General features: G+C 36.4%; 1 protein-coding gene, 1 long non-coding RNA gene and 1 pseudogene across 3 annotated transcripts; all 3 read left to right on the plus strand.

The window, feature by feature from the left end:
- The first annotated feature begins 446 nt into the window (after window positions 1–446).
- LOC147496608 (pentatricopeptide repeat-containing protein At3g62890 pseudogene) lies at window positions 447–2,660 on the plus strand (annotated as a pseudogene). The gene has a single exon (XR_015194832.1). The product of XR_015194832.1 is annotated as a pentatricopeptide repeat-containing protein At3g62890 pseudogene (transcript).
- Window positions 2,661–5,897: 3,237 nt separating this feature from the next.
- LOC147496609 (ACT domain-containing protein ACR6-like) lies at window positions 5,898–9,817 on the plus strand. The gene is made up of 7 exons (XM_086559572.1): window positions 5,898–6,282; window positions 6,793–6,838; window positions 6,951–7,065; window positions 7,140–7,207; window positions 8,183–8,791; window positions 8,979–9,083; window positions 9,170–9,817. Exons 1-7 carry the CDS (start codon window positions 6,236–6,238, stop codon window positions 9,494–9,496), a joined length of 1,317 nt encoding a protein of 438 aa, XP_086415698.1. The 5' UTR covers window positions 5,898–6,235; the 3' UTR covers window positions 9,497–9,817.
- Window positions 9,818–17,109: 7,292 nt separating this feature from the next.
- LOC147496610 (uncharacterized) lies at window positions 17,110–18,747 on the plus strand. Its single transcript, XR_015196615.1, has 4 exons — window positions 17,110–17,302; window positions 17,426–17,485; window positions 17,621–17,685; window positions 18,485–18,747. It is a non-coding gene; the product is annotated as an uncharacterized LOC147496610 (long non-coding RNA).
- Window positions 18,748–19,176: the final 429 nt, after the last annotated feature.

Raw genomic sequence — 19,176 nt, forward strand, 5'->3', positions numbered from 1 at the left:
TTTTTCGGGATGAAAATTTGAACATTTCGAGAGGGGGGGATGATGTGGGCAAATATCGTCATACCAATATTCCAACTTGAAATATGACGGTATATTACAAGATGTTAAATAAGTTTGTGCATTATAGGTAGGAAGAGGGAAAAAGGAGGGAGGAAGAAGATGGACACGCGACAGTTGATAATTGGACAACATTATATAAAGACTGAAAGTGGAAGAAATAGATTCATTCCAAAATCATTTGTAAAGAATGAGAGAGAAAGAGAAAGTGAGGAAATTGTAACCGCCATTATTACATGTTAATAAAACTGAGTTTCCAGTATAATTCATTTTTAATTTTCTCATCTTTAGTTTTCATCATTCTTATAAAGATCACTACAGTTCTCACGGTCTGAATAAGAGCAGCCCAAGCCCATTTGTGGTCCAACTAACTTTGTCTGATAGTAGGATAGGAAGAGGGAAGTATTACAGAAGTACATTTTCGACACTCGTAGAAAAATGTCTTGCTTATTATCATCTCCACCAATTCCAACACTATCATCTCTCCAAACCCAAAACCCAAACCCGACAAAAGAAGAATGGCTATACACTTCACTCAAGTCACCCAAAACACCAACCCAACTCAAAACCCTCCACGCTCAAATCATCAAAACTGGTTTAACACAAAACGACCTTGTCTTCGGCCAACTCTTCTTATGTTGCTCTATTTCGAATACCATGAACTATGCTCGTCACCTTTTCGATAAACTCCATCACCCCAAACTCTTCTTTTACAATGCAATGATTAAAGGCTACTCACTAAATGACTTCCATCAAGATGCATTGACTTTATATACACTGATGAGGTATCGTTCTGTTACTTGTGATTCATTTACTTTTCCTGTTGTTTTAAGATCAGCTTCTACTTTAGGAAAGATTCACATTGGTAAAGAGTTGCATGGACTTGTTTTAAAAATGGGTTGTGCTGAAAGACTGATTGTTCAGACTGCTTTCATAGATATGTATTGTGCTTGTGGTTTGTCGAGTTATGGACGTTTGGTGTTTGATAAGATTGTTGATAAAGATGTTATTTGTTGGAATACTATGATAGCTGGTTATATAAAATGTGGGGAGTATGGGTATGCAAAAGAGGTTTTTGAACTGATGCCTGTTAGGAATGTTTCGAGTTGGAATACTATTGTGGATATGTATTGTAAATGTGGGGATATGGAAATGGCGAGGAAGTTGTTTGAGGACATGCCGGAAAAGGATGTTATTTCTTGGAATGCTTTGATATCTGGGTATGCTAAAATTGGGGAGAGTGGGGAGATGAGGAGATTATTTGATGAGATGCCGCGAAAAAATGTGGTTTCTTGGAATGTCATGATTACTTGTTATGTGCATAATAGACAGTTTTTGGAGGCGTTAGAACTATTTAGAGTGATGCAAGTATCGGATGTTAAGCCGAATGAGGTTACGGTTGTTGCAGTGCTTCCGGTTTGTGCTCACCTTGGAGCTTTGGATTTGGGGAAATGGGTCCATGCATATATTGATAGAAATCGAGTCAAGATAGATGTCTATGTGAACACTGCATTGATAGATATGTATGGCAAATGTGGAAGCGTCGAGGATGCAAAGAGAGTTTTCAACAATGCACGTGTAAAGGACACCTTTTTGTGTAGCACAATGATAGAGGTTTTAGGCACTCATGGAAAAGCCAAGGAGGCATTCACCATTTTTTCTTATATGAGAAGCACGGGGATCAAGCCCAATGATGTTACATTTGTTGGGCTCTTGAAAGCTTGTAGTCATGTGGGTTTGGTGGATGCTGGAGTGAAATACTTCTTCATGATGAGTGAGGAGTTCAGATTGATGCCAAAGGTGGAACATTTTGGGTGTATGGTTGATCTTCTTGGTCGTGCTGGGCATATAGAGGAGGCTCATGAACTCATTAAGAGTATGCCTATGGATCCCCATCCGATAGTTTGGGGGGCACTGCTGAGTGCTTGCAGGATACATGGCAATGTCAAGCTAGCAGAAGAAGTAGCACTCCGTCTTATAGAATTGGAGCCTCAGAGTTGTGGGAATTATGTACTTTTATCAAATATATACTCGAAGGCTGGTAGATGGGATGAAGCTGCAAATTTAAGGAGGAAGATGAAAGAGAAAGGGGTCGTGAAGAAGCCAGGCTGTAGTTCAATTGCAGTGAATAATGTTGTCAATGAATTCTTTGCTGGAGACCGTGCTCATTCCCGATCCAAAGAAATCTACAAGAAGTTGGACGAGATAGTTACAAGATTGAAAACCGAAGGTTATGCCCCATGCACCTCCTCTGCATTGCACGACGTGGACATGGATGAAAAGGAGCAAGCACTTTTACACCATAGCGAGAAGTTGGCTGTTGCTTTTGGACTTATAAGTACTGATCACAAGACTCCTATTAGGATTGTCAAGAATCTTCGTGTCTGTGATGATTGTCATCTTTTCTTGAAGATGATCTCAAAGTACTACAACAGACAGATGATTGTAAGGGACTGTAACCGTTTTCATCACTTCAGGGATGGGTCATGTTCTTGCTCTGATTTTTGGTGAATACATACTAAGTGATAGGTAAGTTTTCAGGAATAGGGTAAGATACTAGTTCAAATTCGCAACATGAATAATAGTCTTTTTGGTTCAATCAAGTAGGAACAGAGCATTCAAAACTCGTTCACCTTATTGTTTGCCCATTAGTCGGCTTCTAAAACCTGGTGTGAAAAGTTTAATATCATATTCTCTTGTCTATTCCTTCTAGTCGAGCCTCTGGGTCTGTCATTATACCTCAAGAAGTAGAAAGAACATCAATTCCCATTCCTCCTAAAATTCTAGGATTCTTTGATGGTTAGAATAGAGTCATAGAGCGGGTCAATTAATACCGTTTTAAAACAGTTGTATATGATCCTTTTTCTATTCATTCTATGTCGCAGAGTTTAAACCAAGACATTTTGTTCTTGCTTGTTCGATGTTTTCTCACATTTTCAATATATGGACCGATTCAATTTTGGTCCTACTTCTCTTGCATCTCCTCGATCTTATCATTTACCAATGTTCCTTACAAGAACTAAACGCGGTCTTCAAAATGGTGAAAGCTGTTCCTATACCTAACAAGTATCTCCCGCTTGTAGATCTTTGAGATCAGTTTTGTAGCCTTATGGCAATAAGTACGTGCATCAGTGCATCTCTGAAACCACTCATAGCAAGGCCTTTTATCACTAAATTCCATCTTTAGGAAGTTTTGTGAATGTATCACATACATGTCTATGAGCACAGTGGCAAGAGTAGAATTCATAATAACTCGGTTCTTCTCATTAAAGCCGTGAACCCAACTCCCACTGCCCCAAGATTAACACACAACACATTAGCAAGAGTCAACTCATTATTTATCTCAGCTCCTTCAATTTTAGCATACCTCTTTAGCGCTAGGCACCCCTTCGTCATTGTGGACCATGAGACCACAGTCTATCTTGCACTCTGTTGAAAACCGACCGAGCAGATTGATGAAGACACTAAAGCCAGAAGAAAAACTAACCAAAGATCTCTAGTAGTATACGCACTACACCATTTACCATTTTTGCAAATGAGGATCACCACTAAAATTGTTTCTGAAACGGATTCGCTGTCTGTTACTTGTTCTAAAACAGATGTTAGGCATTGTAGTTGCGTAATATGGACATGAAGCAGCATCAACGTGCGATAAACTGTGCAGTGTTTCGATCCACCAACAATTTGGATTGAAGCTCTGGGGTTTGTTGAATGCTCATTGTCCATGATCGCAGAGAATCGTAAGAGATCAATATATTAATTTAGCTTCAAAGTCCTAATCGAATTAGATTGTAGTTTAAGTGTCTTATCTTTCGGTTATTGTTTGTTGCTGATGATCTTGTGAAGTCCAATATAATTACCTTTTTTTTTTGGTAAAGAATATAATTACGCATTATTTGTTCAATTTCCTGTATCACTTTCATCTCTAATTTCGAATAATGGTGCATATATTAATCTGATAAATTCGTAGTTCTTTTCGTTTGATTGCTCTACTAGTTGCTCAATGGTCACTGTCCTTGGGGAGCAATCATAAGTTTAATTATTCTTAACTATTCCACAACTACGCTCCTCTCTCTCAACTAAAATTCTCTGCCCCTACGCAAGTGAGATTTATCGTCGTTTAATATGCCTTGCCTGGTGTATATGATTAGATTGTGTCTGCCCCCACGTAGATCTTGTTAGGTAGACTTTGAAATGTCTTAGCCTTTTTTTTCTTAGTCATTGATAATTTGATATTGATTAAGTAATGCTAGGCTAATAGCTTTTGAGAGTTACTAACCTAATTAATAGCTTCCTTGGATTATATATGTGATTCTAATGGAACGTCAATTTTAAACCACATGCAACTATGCAAGTCCCACAAGCTAGGGTCCTGAAGAAGTGAAGAGTGATAGTAAAGCAATATAATCGTCAACTTCATAGTTTGCACTCTCAATTCCCACCAAGCTTAAAATATTTGTCTTTAGTCATAGTTTAAGAATCTAAAGATTATCCTTAACTATAAAGATATCGATAATTTTAAATTTGCTCATAGGCCCATAATGGAGCATGATGCGGGTCATTCGTTCACACCTCATACAAGTGAACGAAGCTAACAATCATTTTCAAGTTTGAAACTGCCCAAATGTCTCGATCACATACATGTTTTTGGAACATCTTCAAAATAAATAAACTATGAAGCCGTATCTAGTCTTTTTTAAGCTGGGTCCCAATTCCTCTCTTATTTATTAGCAAGCTATGTTGGATTGGATATTTCTCCAACTGCCCTTTATTCCTGGCAAGTGTCAAGTTGTCAACTTCCAAAGACTCTAATCTGGATACTTGATACTTAGTGTGCGTCACACGTGATCATCATATGACGTGGTTAAAGCTGGATCCTTCGTCTTGGCTCACATCAGCTACACCAATCAGTGTAACAAGATTCGCCACGAGGTAACAGTTTAACTGTTTCCACTTATTTAGAAGTCGGTCGTTTTTCGTTTTTAATGTCTCAGCTAATTAAAGTAGTACCAAATTACAATAGATAAATATATATATTCAGTCGACTTTACCATGAATTTATCAAGTCTTTTTCATAGCATACAACGTGTTTGTCTGTCTGGAAAGCTCAAAAGAATCCTTACTACTGCTGCTACTATGTCAACTGATGGTTTGACACTTGTGTTATTAATTGAGAATCTAACCTCTTTTTAAAGCCCAAAAGTCATTATGTCGGAAAATATGCTTAAGAAAATGGAAAATATCCTTAAACGTACTTAAGACTGGTGAAATATTCAAAACGTACATCATATATTTCCGTTTAATAATGCTAGTATCCTCGGAAGTTTGAAACTGAAATTATGAATTAGCACTTCGACCTGACTCTCTGTTCCAACTGTCTAATTGATTAACGTTGATTTGACTGAAATAGACACGATATCACATCTTGATACACAACTCAATAGGACACGAAAGAAGAATTTTCCATATTCCATGTTATCCATTTTACCAAATTTAACCTTAACAAAAACTTGAAATTAGGATAACTGTATAAATCTCAAGATTTACACATCTGTTTCCATTTCTAAATTTAAAAGAAAATCTGAAACATAACAATTGACAAAGGGTAGTAGACTAAGGCAGTTGCTCATTTATTTGGAGCGGGGCAGTGAACCGGTCGGTCACGCGGTCTTCGCTGCCAAAACTCCAAGAAAGCCGTGCGAATTCCACGTGTCGTCTCAAAACATCAAAGGTCCCGCTTTTTGTACGGACGAATTTTCCCTCACGACCAAATCAGATCCATAAAAAAGCAAAAAAGTTTCTTTATTCTCACGTAACCCTCATACTCACCACCGAATCTTATCGAGATACGAATCAATGCCATTATCAAACTTATTTTTTATTAGATTCTGGGCAACAGTTACTGTTAAGAGACCTAATAAGAAGTTGACACGTAGTATGTAATTACCATTCGGTCAGTTTGTCAGTTTGTGAATGGCTAAGCCTGTTTTTTCACTCAACTGTATTCTTGTCTCGCTCTTTCTATCTCTTTCCTGTTTTTTTGCTCCAAAGATATTGGAAGTATATGTTTTTGTTCCCATTTTGAGAAACGAACTTATTTGGTATGTTTCTGTGGGTATTAAAGTGTACGTGTTTGGTTCTCGGACAGATTTGAGTTGAGAAATTTGAAGCAAAAAGGATGGATGATGAGTATCAAAAGCTCATTAGAAGGATGAACCCACCAAGGTGGTAACCACTCTTCTTTTTGTTAAAATCATTTTTCTTTTTAGTTTGTGTATGATTTGAAGGGTTTTTGTTTTGTGTAAACAATGTTGGTTTTTGGACTTAAAAGTGCACTTTTGTCAAAGTTCGAGGTGTTCTGTTCAATTTCCCCTGTTTTCTTTTTCTTTGCCAACACTTAAGAATGTGTTCTCCTCTTTTCTTCTTCAATTCTTCTTCTTTTTTTTTCTATTAGTGGGATTGTTTGGCTTCAATTTAGTAAGTTTGTGGAGTCCATATCATCCCGTTTTTTTTTTCCTGTGTCGGTCTCCTTGTTCTTTTGTGATTAAAATTGCAGATTTAGGCTGTTTTTTGGTTCATGGAATTCCTAGCGTTTGCAATTTTATCACGTTCTCTCAGTCTTTACTCTTTATCTATATCAAGTTCCATATATTTTTCTTCACTTTATTCTGAAAATATCTTTGATTTGAGCCATTTCAAGACGCCTTGAATCTTATACGTATTTTGTTGATGCAGAGTTGTTATTGATAATAATACGTGTGAATATGCCACTGTTATTCAGGTACCGCCTCTTTCCTTCTTTTCCTGCTTTCTGTTCTGTCAATAGAATCTGCATAAGGATATTCTGTTTGTAGTTTATTAGAAACTGCTTGATGGGTGGTTTTATTATATAGGTCGACAGCGTTAACAAGCATGGGATTCTTCTCGAAGTCGTTCAAGTTCTTACAGATTTAAACCTTATTATCATTAAGGCCTATATATCTTCTGATGGAGGATGGTTCATGGATGGTAAGAATAATTTTTATAAGTATTATTTTCCTGTTGTCACCATTGTCTTCTAAAACCAAAATAATGTGTTCCAGTGTTTAAAGTGACTGACATTGACGGGAAGAAGATCAGGGACGAAGAGGTCATGAATTGTATAAAAATGGTAAGCCTACTAGTTTAATCACCACTTGATTTAAAAGTTTATCCTTCTTCTATCGTCCTCCATTGACTTGTGTTTCTATACCTGTTTCAATTCATAGTTATCATTTGGTTTGTTATGCTTATCCGCGGAATTAGGATATTGGCATGTGGACTCAATCAATAGTTTCTTTGATTTTTAAGGCGATGCATGTGAGCATGTCTTTGATGTTATCCCATCCCACAAAGTTCACATGTATCGAACCAGATGCCTCTAAGTTGAAACAAAGCATCTGTTCTCTCTGTTCACCTTCAAAACTTATATAATGAACTTGAACTTGCAAATAAAAGTTTTATTGTTTGCCATAAGAATACTAATCTAGGCAGTCTTAGGAAGTGCTCGCACCGCTTCAATATTTGAACTTCTAGCTTGTTTCTTTTTGTTTTGTGCTGACGAGGGCTTTCCTTATAGTTCGATCGTAGTTCGTTCTTATCATTCTTCTAGTCCATGAACTGGCGGACTGCAATGGAAGCTGCAAATAGATTTTAGGTAGCAACAATGGGTAACTTATAGTTGTTAAGTAGGGCTGTCAAATGGATCGGTTTGAGTAGGATTCTGGAAAATTGAACCGATAAGAAAATTGAGAACCCAAAACCAAAACCGAGACCGATAATATTATATTTCATCTAGAACCGAACCAAACCGATAAAATATATTATAAATCAAAACCGAATCGACCTGAACCGAAAACTATAAAATCAATTAAATTTTAAATTAAATCTATTAGTTTTAGATTTGGTTTTAAATTAAATCTATTAGTTTTAAATCTATTAGTTTTAAATTTGTGCTCTAAGGAGAAGTTACCTTTTTTTAATAACCTTTTCATGAGTTTTCCATGTCCTAAATCCCAATAGATGCGATCCTGTTTCAGTTTCTAATGTCTCAAAACTGGAACTATTGCCAATGATTATAATCGCTGTATTCATGTACAACTTGCAGTCTCTGGAAACCTATGCTTGTTTGCTGCCTTCTCTGAGAAGTTCCGTTGGGGTAATGCCCTCCAAAGAGCACACCTCGATTGAGTTAATTGGCACTGATAGGCCGGGTCTACTGTCCGAAGTATGTGCAGTTCTGGCAGACCTTCACTGTAACGTGGTAAATGCTGAGATATGGACACACAACGCAAGAGCAGCAGCAGTTGTACATGTAACTGAAGAATCTACTGGATGTGCAATTGAAGACTCAAAACGCTTGTCCAGTATAAGGGAACTTCTCCGTTATGTTCTGAAAGGAAACAATGACTTGACAACAGCAAAAATGGTGATTTCCCCTCCAGGAGTTTTGCATAAGGAGAGAAGGCTGCACCAGATGATGTTTGCTGATAGGGACTACGAAATGGTTGGAAGAGCTGGGATTGAGAAACCAGAGGACAATAGCTCGAGACCTGAAGTTGTTCTTTTGGATTGTGTTGAGAAGGACTACACCGTGGTAACTCTGAGGTCCAAGGACCGTCCCAAGCTATTCTTTGACACCATCTTTACCTTAACCGATCTGCAATATGTGGTGTTTCATGGAACCGTGCACACGGGAAGGATGGTAGCTTATCAGGTAAATTCGGGTTACAGGAATGTGGTGGCTTGGAAATTCTGTTTATCCTTCTTGCCATAAAACTTTATCCTTTGCTAGCCACTTTCTAGATCTAAAACTTGTAACCATTGCCACTTTTGAAAAGTTCAGTGCAGACTATTAGCTTTAGTTACTGGTATATATAACGTCATTTGTTTATTTTTATTAGGAGTACTACATTCGGCATGTTGATGGGCTACCTATAAGCTCAGAAGCAGAAAGACAACGAGTGGCGCAATGTCTGGAAGCAGCTATACAACGACGAGCCTCAGAGGTATGGTAATTTAGTTGGATCAGTAAGGTTTCTGTTCCAAGATAGGTAATGAAATAAATGAATAATCGTGTTGGTTGGTTCTTTAGGGACTAGAGCTAGAACTTTGCACAGAGGATCGGATTGGACTGCTTTCAGATATTACCAGGATTTTCAGAGAGAACAGTTTGTCCATCAGGAGAGCAGAGATATCAACAAAGGCCGGGAAAGCAATAGATACATTCCATGTCACTGATGTCTCTGGCAATGCAGTTGAACCTAAAACTGTTGATTCAATTTGCCGACAGATTGGGCAAACCATACTGAAAGTCAAACGCAATTCGAGTTTTACTCCTAAATCTCAGCAAGAGACAGCCTCAGGTTTTCTCTTCGGTAACCTGTTCAAACCTCGAAGATCAATCAGAACCTACACTTGATATCCCTTGTAAATCTGTAGAGAAACCTGCGCATGAATTAGTTCACGTTCCACCCAAACACTGCACAAAAACCAACCATTGTCAAGCGAGAGTGATATTGTCTTGATAATGTACAGACGGAAGTCAGACAAGCAACCTATACCTACACTTACTGCAGGGCTCAGTTGGTAACATATAGTTAGTGCTGTATATATTTATCTTATGTAGATACCAAATGGGTTGTAAAGATAAAAATTGTATATAAACTGGTGTATATACAAATGGCGTCTGTATATTGTGTTTGAACTTTGAACCCTGTAGAAATACTTTACTTAGATGTTATACTTTGCTTTTCCCTTTGTTTCTTTTAGATCTTGAACTTCTTTGTAAGTTTGTAGTATATGAAGTTCCAATATCGGAAGTACCACACTAATGATCTAGAAATGATGGATTTGTATACTAATATACTATCAATCAGTGGATGTAGCTTGCGATCGGCAATACTTGTCAGAATATCTTATCAGGCACTAGGCACAGCTGCACTAGGATGCTTGATGCAGTTCAAGTTACTGCTAGTGCTTAGTTGAGGGCGCGCACGCCCTTGGTTTGGGCTGTTCGTGGGGGTGCACGCCCTTTGGGCCTTAATTAGCCAGGCCTGTTGTTTTTTCTGTCAGTTACTTAAGGGTGCGCGCACGCGCTTGGTTTGAGTTTCGTGGGGGCTCATGCACTTTGGGCCTTAGGTAGTCAGGCCTTTTGTTTTTTTGTCACCTAGGAATTGGTAAGTTGGTTTTAGGTCACCGCAAGGTTAGTTGTTTATGTTTTTGGAAAGCCTATTTAAGGTTTCTTAAGAGAGAATTGCTAGGGTCTTGACCCTTTCTGGGGGTAGGACCACTCTACCTCTTAAGAAACAAAAAAAAGTGACCAAACAATTGTAAAACAGGTTATTTCTAATTTTTATCTTCCCCCACCTGCAAACTCTCTCTCTCTTCCTCCTTTCTATTTCTTCTTCTCCACCATCTATTTTCTCTCTAAACATCACCACCTACCTCTTCAATTGGAACTACCAACATTGGTAAATTGACATAAATTAAAGGAGCTAGAACTAAAAAAATTCGGATTGTTTCTTCCATCATGAACATTTTGAGTAGAATTATGTGGTAAATACCTAAAATCTTTAGCTCTTCTTAATATTCCAACATTCTATGCAAAAATTCGGGTTTTTTCTTGTTTGGGACATGATTCTTTAGTTCATTTTTGTGTTCTATTGTTTCTCTTTTGAGGCCTTTATGAGCATTCATAATTAGGAATAAAATGTAGTGGGTTCTCTTTATAACCTCAATGATTAATTAATGGTGATAGATGACAAGAATGGTTCAAATGCGTTTATAGAATACGGTGGTGGTTGGAGGCAGTGACAATGGCAGTGGTTGGAGTGGTGGGGGATTGATGGGTGAAGAAGAAGAAGTAAATTAGATAAAGGAAAGAAGTTAACTGTGGTGAACTAAGAAAAAGAAAGTGAGTCAACTCACTATAATGTGTATTGGTCCGGCTTTGTGAATAAAAATAGAACCACTAGAGTAGGTAAATGGGTCACTTTTTTTTGTTTCTTAAGAGGTAGAATGGTCCTACCCCCAGAAAGGGTCAGGACGCTAGCAATTCTCTTCTTAAGGGTTTGTAATAAACACTTTTGGATTTTATCAAATTTCATCATTGTTTCTTGGTTAAAGAGCGATTCTTTGATTGTTTGAGAGCTAACGAACACTTGGTTATACATCAATGCTCAAACATATGACATTGGAACATCACCGTGTAGTGGTGCGCTGATTCTTAATATTGTTGTTGGGAAGCAACCAATTCAAAGGATTCCACATCAGGATATTAGGCTGCTACTATAATCGATTAAAATTGCAATGGATTCCGTACATCCAACCAAATAATGTATGTGGTTGGAAGTGTGGAATGAAAAACTGGCTTCTTCTCTTTCATCTCCACACTCGGTTCTTCTCTCTCTCAATGTTTACATGCAAGCCTTCCTCCTGCAGCCTCAATTCATCAACACAACTTCATTATTAGAACATGCAGCGGATCCCCATCACCAACTAAACAATTTACGTGCCTAAAATACACATGGAATATTTTAGGCACAGCAGAGAATTCCTAAAGCAGAGAACCAAAAGTTGAACCAAATGACATGACTACATTTTTTATGATGTAGTATTTTGACTATTTTCACTCAAAAAACCTATATTGAAGTTATCAAAGGCTTCAAAGTACAATTTAAAAAATCTAATAAAATAACAAAAATTCCCATAGGTTCACGAGGCACTCTGTTTCTTCAACTTTGGCATCTCCTAGGCATATGAATAGTACAAGTAAATATAGGCGCCCCAAAGTTTCTTTAAAATCCATTTTTCTATATTAATGTTCTGAGCTCTCATTCAATTCAAGTAATAATAATAATAATAATAATAAAATAATAATAATAATATTATGGGGATATAGAGTAGGTTCTATATACAACATTTTTTATGCAACGTTTTAAACAATACCTGCCACCACACCCTACGAGATGATTTAAGGACTGTTTTTTTTTTGAATAAGATGTTCCCATCCACCATGATATATATATATATATATATGGAATATTTTAGGCACAGCAGAGAATTCCTAAAGCAGAGAACCAAAAGTTGAACCAAATGACATGACTACATTTTTTATGATGTAGTATTTTGACTATTTTCACTCAAAAAACCTATATTGAAGTTATTAAAGGCTTCAAAGTACAATTTAAAAAATCTAATAAAATAACAAAAATTCCCATAGGTTCACGAGGCATTCTGTTTCTTCAACTTTGGCATCTCCTAGGCATATGAATAGTACAAGTAAATATAGGCTCCCCAAAGTTTCTTTAAAATCCATTTTTCTATATTAATGTTCTGAGCTCTCATTCAATTCAAGTAATAATAATAATAATAATAATAATAATATTATGGGGATATGGAGTAGGTTCTATATACAACATTTTTTATGCAACGTTTTAAACAATACCTGCCACCACACCCCTACTTAGATGATTTAAGGTCCATCCACCATGATTTTTTGAATAAGATGTTCCCATCCACCATGATATATATATATATATATATATATAGAACTCCATCATATAGTTATTTCAAACTTACTCTACTCCTAAATATGTAGTTACAAGGTGAAGATGAATTGAGCGCTATTTTTTTTTGTAGAAGTATACAACCCATAATGGAGAACATTCCTAACAAAAATCAGCTTAATTGAATATGTTTAATAAATGATGGCCGAGTTGAGAAAATATTATGAGATTCCAAATTTGACTCGTCGTTAGCTTGGCTTGAACCACAGAATGTACTAGTTTTTATATTAACAAGTTTTTTGGCCCGTCCGATGTACGGGCTCTAGTTTAATCCTAAAACAAAATTTACTCATTTGCTTATGTGATTCTGGCCATTTGAACTACTGTGTTGGCCTTCCTACATGTCTGATAGAATGGAAACCTTTCTGCATATTTCTACATATGCATTAGCTACCTTTGCCTTTTTATAATTTGCATCACAATTGAATGAGTTTGGAAAAATATTAGCAATGCAAAATAATATAGCACTTGCTTTCAAATCGATTTATGTACAATAACGGAAGGCAAAAATATTTCTTAAATTTCGGTTCTTATAATATGGATTCTATTTGGTTCTATGTGGTTTTATTGTAAACCAAATAACCAATATGCCTCTCCTTTAAATAAAACTTTATATGCCAATAATATATCATAAATCCTTCCTTGTAGATTACGGGTTTGGAATCGGCCATAATAAATACACATTGTTCTCCAACTGGCCATGTCTTTCAATTTTGACCAATTCAACGGGTTTTTGACCCTTTGCTCTTCCGTACCACACTCTCTCTCCTCTGGAACACACACTCTCTCTTCTTGTACTTCTGATGTTGACATGCACAGTCATATCTATCTGTTAGATTCTCTTAGCGATACGTACCAGCGATTAATAACCGTTGGATTTTAACCCAGCAAAAATAAAAACGGACTTTAACTATTGAGGGATCACGAACCAGCAACTTATGGATCTACTATCAGCAATTTCTGGCTTGTTTTTGTTGTACGGACATGCAACAACGTTCACCTTGATTTTTGTGCCAAACTATAAAAGTGTTTACAAATCTCCAAAGCTTCAAGTTTTTTCACTTCATCTTCTTGGTTATCCTCTCCTTCGTGATTTTGGTAAGGTTTTTCATGGAGGACAAGAACACAAATCTTGATAATGGATTTTTCTAAGGTTCATCTTCTTGATTATCCTCTCCCTCTACGGTTCTTATTGTTTATTGATATGTTTTGAACTTTGGTTTGTTGTCTTCAGTGTTGGTTTCTTTATAGGTCGTCTTGGGTTTGTTTTTACATAGTAGTGTATAGAGTTTTTTAAGGTTTCCATAGTTGTGTTTACTATTTCCATGTTGATTTTGTTCTTGTTGCATGGAGTGAAGAAGTATGTAACAGGTGAGGTGAAATTGAGAGTGTTTGATGTGTATATTTTCTTAGAAGGATTCATGTGTCTTGTTGAAGGTTTTTCTAAGCGCATGTAATTGAGTTTTTGTATGATGTACTTGATGAACAAGTCCCTTTCTAGATCGATGAAAAAATTGACTACTTGAATATGATTCAAAAGCAAAAAAAAAATAGCTGAGTAGTTATTGTGGTGAGCTTGGATTGCCTTTTTAGTTGCGGTTTCGCTAGGTTTTAGCAATGAAGATTCTTTGGATGCCACCGTAAGTGACACTTACATGTACCGTCAGCAACTGGGGTTTGTTTTTACGTAGTAGTGTATAAAGTTTTTTTTAAGGTTTCCATAGTTGTGTTTACTATTTCCATATTGATTTTGTTCTTCCCTTGTTCTTTTTGCATGGAGTGAAGAAGTATGTAACAGGTGAGGTGAAATTGAGAGTGTTTGATGTGTATATTTTCTTAGAAGGATTCATGTGTCTTGTGGAAGGTTTTTCCAAGCGCATGAAATTGAGTTTTTGTATGATGTACTTGATGAACAAGTCCCTTTCTAGATTGATGAAAAAATTGACTACTTGAATATGATTCAAGTCGTGATACAAAAAGCGAAGAAGACAACCGAAAGCATCATTGTGGTGAGCTTGGATTGCCTTTTTCAAGAGTAATTCCGCCCGGGGTTTTAGCAATGAAGACTCGTGGATGTCACCATAAGCGACTTGGGTTTCTTTTGAAATCCCACTTCCACTTCACAGATCATCTTATGGAGTTTTGGAAGTATGTTTCACTGTATAGGTTTTTGCTTGAATCGATGTAATAGTATTTTGTGGTTTGTAAAACAACCAGTTTATTGTGCTTGAGTGTTAGCATAGAAACTGTTGATGTTCATATGTTTTGTTTGTGATTATATCAGGAGTACCCTTATATCATTGTTGTTGTTTATAAGGAGATAATGAGACCCTAATAGAAAGAAATCTGGGTAGAAATCTGTATGGAAACTCAATAAGAAGAAAAAAGGAAAAATGCATTTAGCATTCACAAAACTGGGCTGGATGTGTTATTCGAAATGGAGGTAATTGGCAGCGTTTTATGTATGATATATCAGCAACGGAAGCCATAAACAAGAACACAATTAAGACTAAATGACCAGACTCAGAAGTTGCTGATAGTTAGGATGTTAGGATGTCCCACCCTTTGTAAAATGACCAGACTCAGAAGTTGCTGATAGTTAGTACATTAGAATATGTCTGTACTAAGATAAACTGGTGAGATGAAGAATCTAGTTTAGGCGGGAAAAATCTTTGCCACGTGTTAGGAACGATACGATAACATTAATTATTTGCCGAACTGTTGAAGAAATGATGGGTTTTTAACCTTTAACTGGCACGTGCCGGTAGTAATATGTTTGAGGGTATAAGGACGGTTCAGTGTTCATTTTTGGATAAAAGAAACCGCCCAAAATCCCTAATTTTTCAACCATTTCCAATCTTTAAAAACTGAGAAAGCTTAATTTGACTGTTTGTATGTCACTCGATAAAGTGCATAAATTGTTCAAGACATTTACTACTGAAAAGAGGGAAGATTTTGAGAAGTCTTACTTTGGGAAGTTTTTAAGCATTAACGAGAGAATGCACACCACTACTACACTAGTGTATGCTGTTTTGGGACACCAAGTAGGTAAACTTTGCTACCGAATCGGTAAGAAGGATTTGGTGTTTAAAAAAAGTGATGTTGCTCTTATAATGGGTCTTAGTGCGTAGCCGGTTTCTAATTCATTCTACACGGCAGACATCAAGATCATATCCTAATTTCGTGCAAAGTTTTTTAAAGGAACCACGGTTTCTGAAACAGAAATATTGGAAGCTAGAAACTTGGCAAAATCCAGTGTTGGTGGAGAAAGTCAGAATGATGTGTTTAGGCTGAATAGGTTGTATATACTGTTGCAAGTTGTGCTTCCAGGATCTGCTAGGACAGTTGATGGGAGGTATATTGATCTGGCCGAGAATTTAAATGCATTTGACAGCTTTCCTTGGGGCACACCTCTGTTTGAAATGTTGGAAGAGTCTTTGGAAGACATGTCTAACCTGGTAAGTGTTAGAAAGGATTCTTTCGCAGTTTATGGTTATTTAATTTGTTTTGTTATTTGGGTATATCTTCACATCCCATCTCTTGGGGTTCGGAGACAAGTTGATGGTAGGTTCCCCAGAATACTAGATTGGGCAGACTTGCCTTCCAGAAATATACATCTACATACTTATCAGAAAAAGCTTCAGTCTCTTAAGGGGAAGGCAGTGGTGTTGGAAAGTCTAGATCTTTCTGAAGGAGAACTGAATGAAGAAGTGCTAAAGGATGCTTTGGAGCAACAGCCCATGCAAAGTGGTGCAGCAGTTTCAGGGACATACAATAATGAGGAACTTTTTCAAAGACAGGCAAAAGTAATTAAAGGCCTTGTAAGTAACTTGTTTTCTTTTGACATTTGAAGTACTCACATAATCTTATCTTATAATGTTATAGAAGTCGTAATATGATAATGGAATTGCAAATGTTGTTTGGACCCATGTTGTTAATGAAGCACTGATAATGTGTTGTTATTGAACTGCATGTTGCAGAATTGTTTCATATATGAGGCAGTAATATGTTATGGTACCATGAGTGAGCTATTGTTAAACAATATATATCAGCAAGTACAATGTATAAATAGTGAAGTGGGATCTTGCATGTTAAACCCAGAATGATAATTGGGTACCCATGATACCCTTTTGGGTAACTAGTTTGACATGGGTACCATTTTGACATTTGAAGTACTCATATAATCTTATTTAAAAGTTATAGAAAGTTGTAATATGATATGGGTACCCTATTATCACTACACCATTTGGGTCATTTTGCATCAATTGAGATTTCTTATTAGTGACACATATATATCCGTTAGGTAATTTTTCACATTCATTATCCGTTAGCAAATTTTATAACCGTTAGTAAGCACCTGTGCAAATACTAGAATTATTATGTAACGTTTCTCGGATATTTTCTCACGCTTATATATGTGTGACAAAGTTACATACAAAAAACATAATATAATAGAAAAAAGAAAATAAAAACTCAAGTGGGCTTTTTTTCGTTCTCGCGCCGATCTTTAGAAACTAGGGTTTTGATTTCCTCTTGGTAAGTCGTCCTCTCTCCCTCCTTTTGTTCTTTCTCCTTCATAATCGCCCAGTTATGAGATATCGCCTTGAAGATGCTCCTTGCTTTCTCTTAAAGTGCCAAAACCTTCATCTCTCTGCAAGGTATGTAACACCCTCTCTCTCTCACTGATTTCATTTAAATAGATCTGTAATTCTCAAATAGTATTTCAGTTTAAAGAGAGTACAAAGTTTGATGACTGTCTTGAAATTAATTTTTTGACCTAGGGTTAATTTTGAAAGAGCTTAATTGGGCGAAAGGAAGTTTGAATAATTTGGTTTTTAAAGGTAAAACTTTATTTACTCTTAAAGCTTTCGATCTAGTCCATGTTCCCTGAAAAATGACAACTTTGTTAATATTTCGAACATAATATTGTTTTCCTCATCTTATTAACTACAAATTTTATGAATCCATTACTGCAGTAGCTGAAGTAGTGAGTACAGAGTTTTGTGTCAACTTGGGGCTCTCTCTTTTCTCTAAAAGACGGGTAAATTATCCTCTATTTTGAGTCTAGCACTGTTTTATGAAACGAGTAGCTTTTATTTCATATATTTAGTTAAGTTTCGAGCATTTAATTAACTTACAGCTGAATTTAGTTCAGTTATTCATAGGTTGTACTGAGGTTCATACATTATTTTTGTCATTTGATGCTCTGTGATATGAATTATTGATACTGCAGTTGATGATTTAAGCCTTGCTTGTTTTTCCACCTTTGCAAATATCTGCCACTAATCATCTTGTATAAGTTCATGGAAGTGTCTGCAATGGTATACTTTATTTGATAATTGATAGTTTTAGGTGTTTGGGAATGTGGCAAGCCATTTAATCGATAGTATGAAATACTGAATTCTAACACACTTGGAGGTTTATTGAGCTTATTGAGAGCACGGTTACAAGTGTAAAAAGCAATGACAGCTTATTCTGGGGAACATAGTTCAGTTATGCCCCAAGCACACAACGAGTAGGCGTACGTATAAAAACTCTCATGCTTACTGATTTCAGTCATTTGTACGTACGAGACACATCTTTTGTTATGCTCTGTGGTCTGCCTTTATAGTCCCTTCCTCCACATAACATCTTGAAACTATATATCCTCAGATTATGGAGGGACTTAATATGAAAAATGAGTGCAAATAGGATGTTTTCTTTAGTAAGCAATTTGATGACTGTTTTCTTTTCAATTATATGGAAGGTGTTCTGGTTTAATTAATTCATGTTTTGTCATTTATTTGTTTTCTACTAAATAGAAACTGATCACTTTCTGCCAATCCATCATGAAGCCCCAGCATTCATTGAACAGGCAACTGAACAAGAGACGATCCTTGTCACTGGTATCAAGGTCTACACATTACTTTCTCTTTTCTTGGATCATATTAGTCTGTATGGAGGCATCTTGCTTTTGAACAAATCTTCTATCTCCATTCATGTTTATCTGTGGTAGATTTTATTTGATCTCATTCTTTGTCCTTGTGTCTTTGCCGAGGGGTCTGTCAAAGAAGGCGCGTGAGCTTTCCGTCCTTTGTGATGCTCAGCTTGGCCTCATCATTTTCTCTTCATCGGGAAAGCTGTTTATAAACATCAATTCTTCACATTCTTTCCTTAGATATATTATTCTTTACTTGTCTTTTATTCTTGTGGCTTTTAGTTAGCTTGTGATGTTATAGACTTATAGTACTTCCTGTGTAACTAGTGCTTAGTTTTTCATTTGTGATATGATAGCTTTGTATCCGTTCAACATCTTTCCAGATATGTGGCATGATCTTTTGGTTGACAACTAAAATAGCTATGTTTGCCCAGTGGTCTTTTGGTTTCACGGATGTCCATAAGCGAGGTTGTTACAAGAACATTTTCCCTAGGTTTTGGATACCTCTAGCACAACTTCTTTTCTTTGTTGGTTTAATCTGAAAATTTGCAGCTTCTTTTTATGTTTCCCTTATTGCTCCATCCTTTATTTTTCTGTCTTTTACTTAGTTTATTA

The sequence above is a fragment of the Coptis chinensis genome, chromosome 5, assembly GCF_015680905.1.
Source record: "Coptis chinensis isolate HL-2020 chromosome 5, ASM1568090v1, whole genome shotgun sequence".
NCBI lineage: Eukaryota > Viridiplantae > Streptophyta > Magnoliopsida > Ranunculales > Ranunculaceae > Coptis > Coptis chinensis.

Bases quoted from the DNA above. Each gene is read 5' to 3' on its own strand.
- LOC147496609 (XM_086559572.1), top strand. From the start codon at position 6,236: ATGGATGATGAGTATCAAAAGCTCATTAGAAGGATGAACCCACCAAG. The intron at 6,283-6,792 runs GTGGTAACCACT...TTGTTGATGCAG, and splicing joins AGAAGGATGAACCCACCAAG to AGTTGTTATTGATAATAATA. The intron at 9,084-9,169 runs GTATGGTAATTT...TTGGTTCTTTAG, and splicing joins TACAACGACGAGCCTCAGAG to GGACTAGAGCTAGAACTTTG.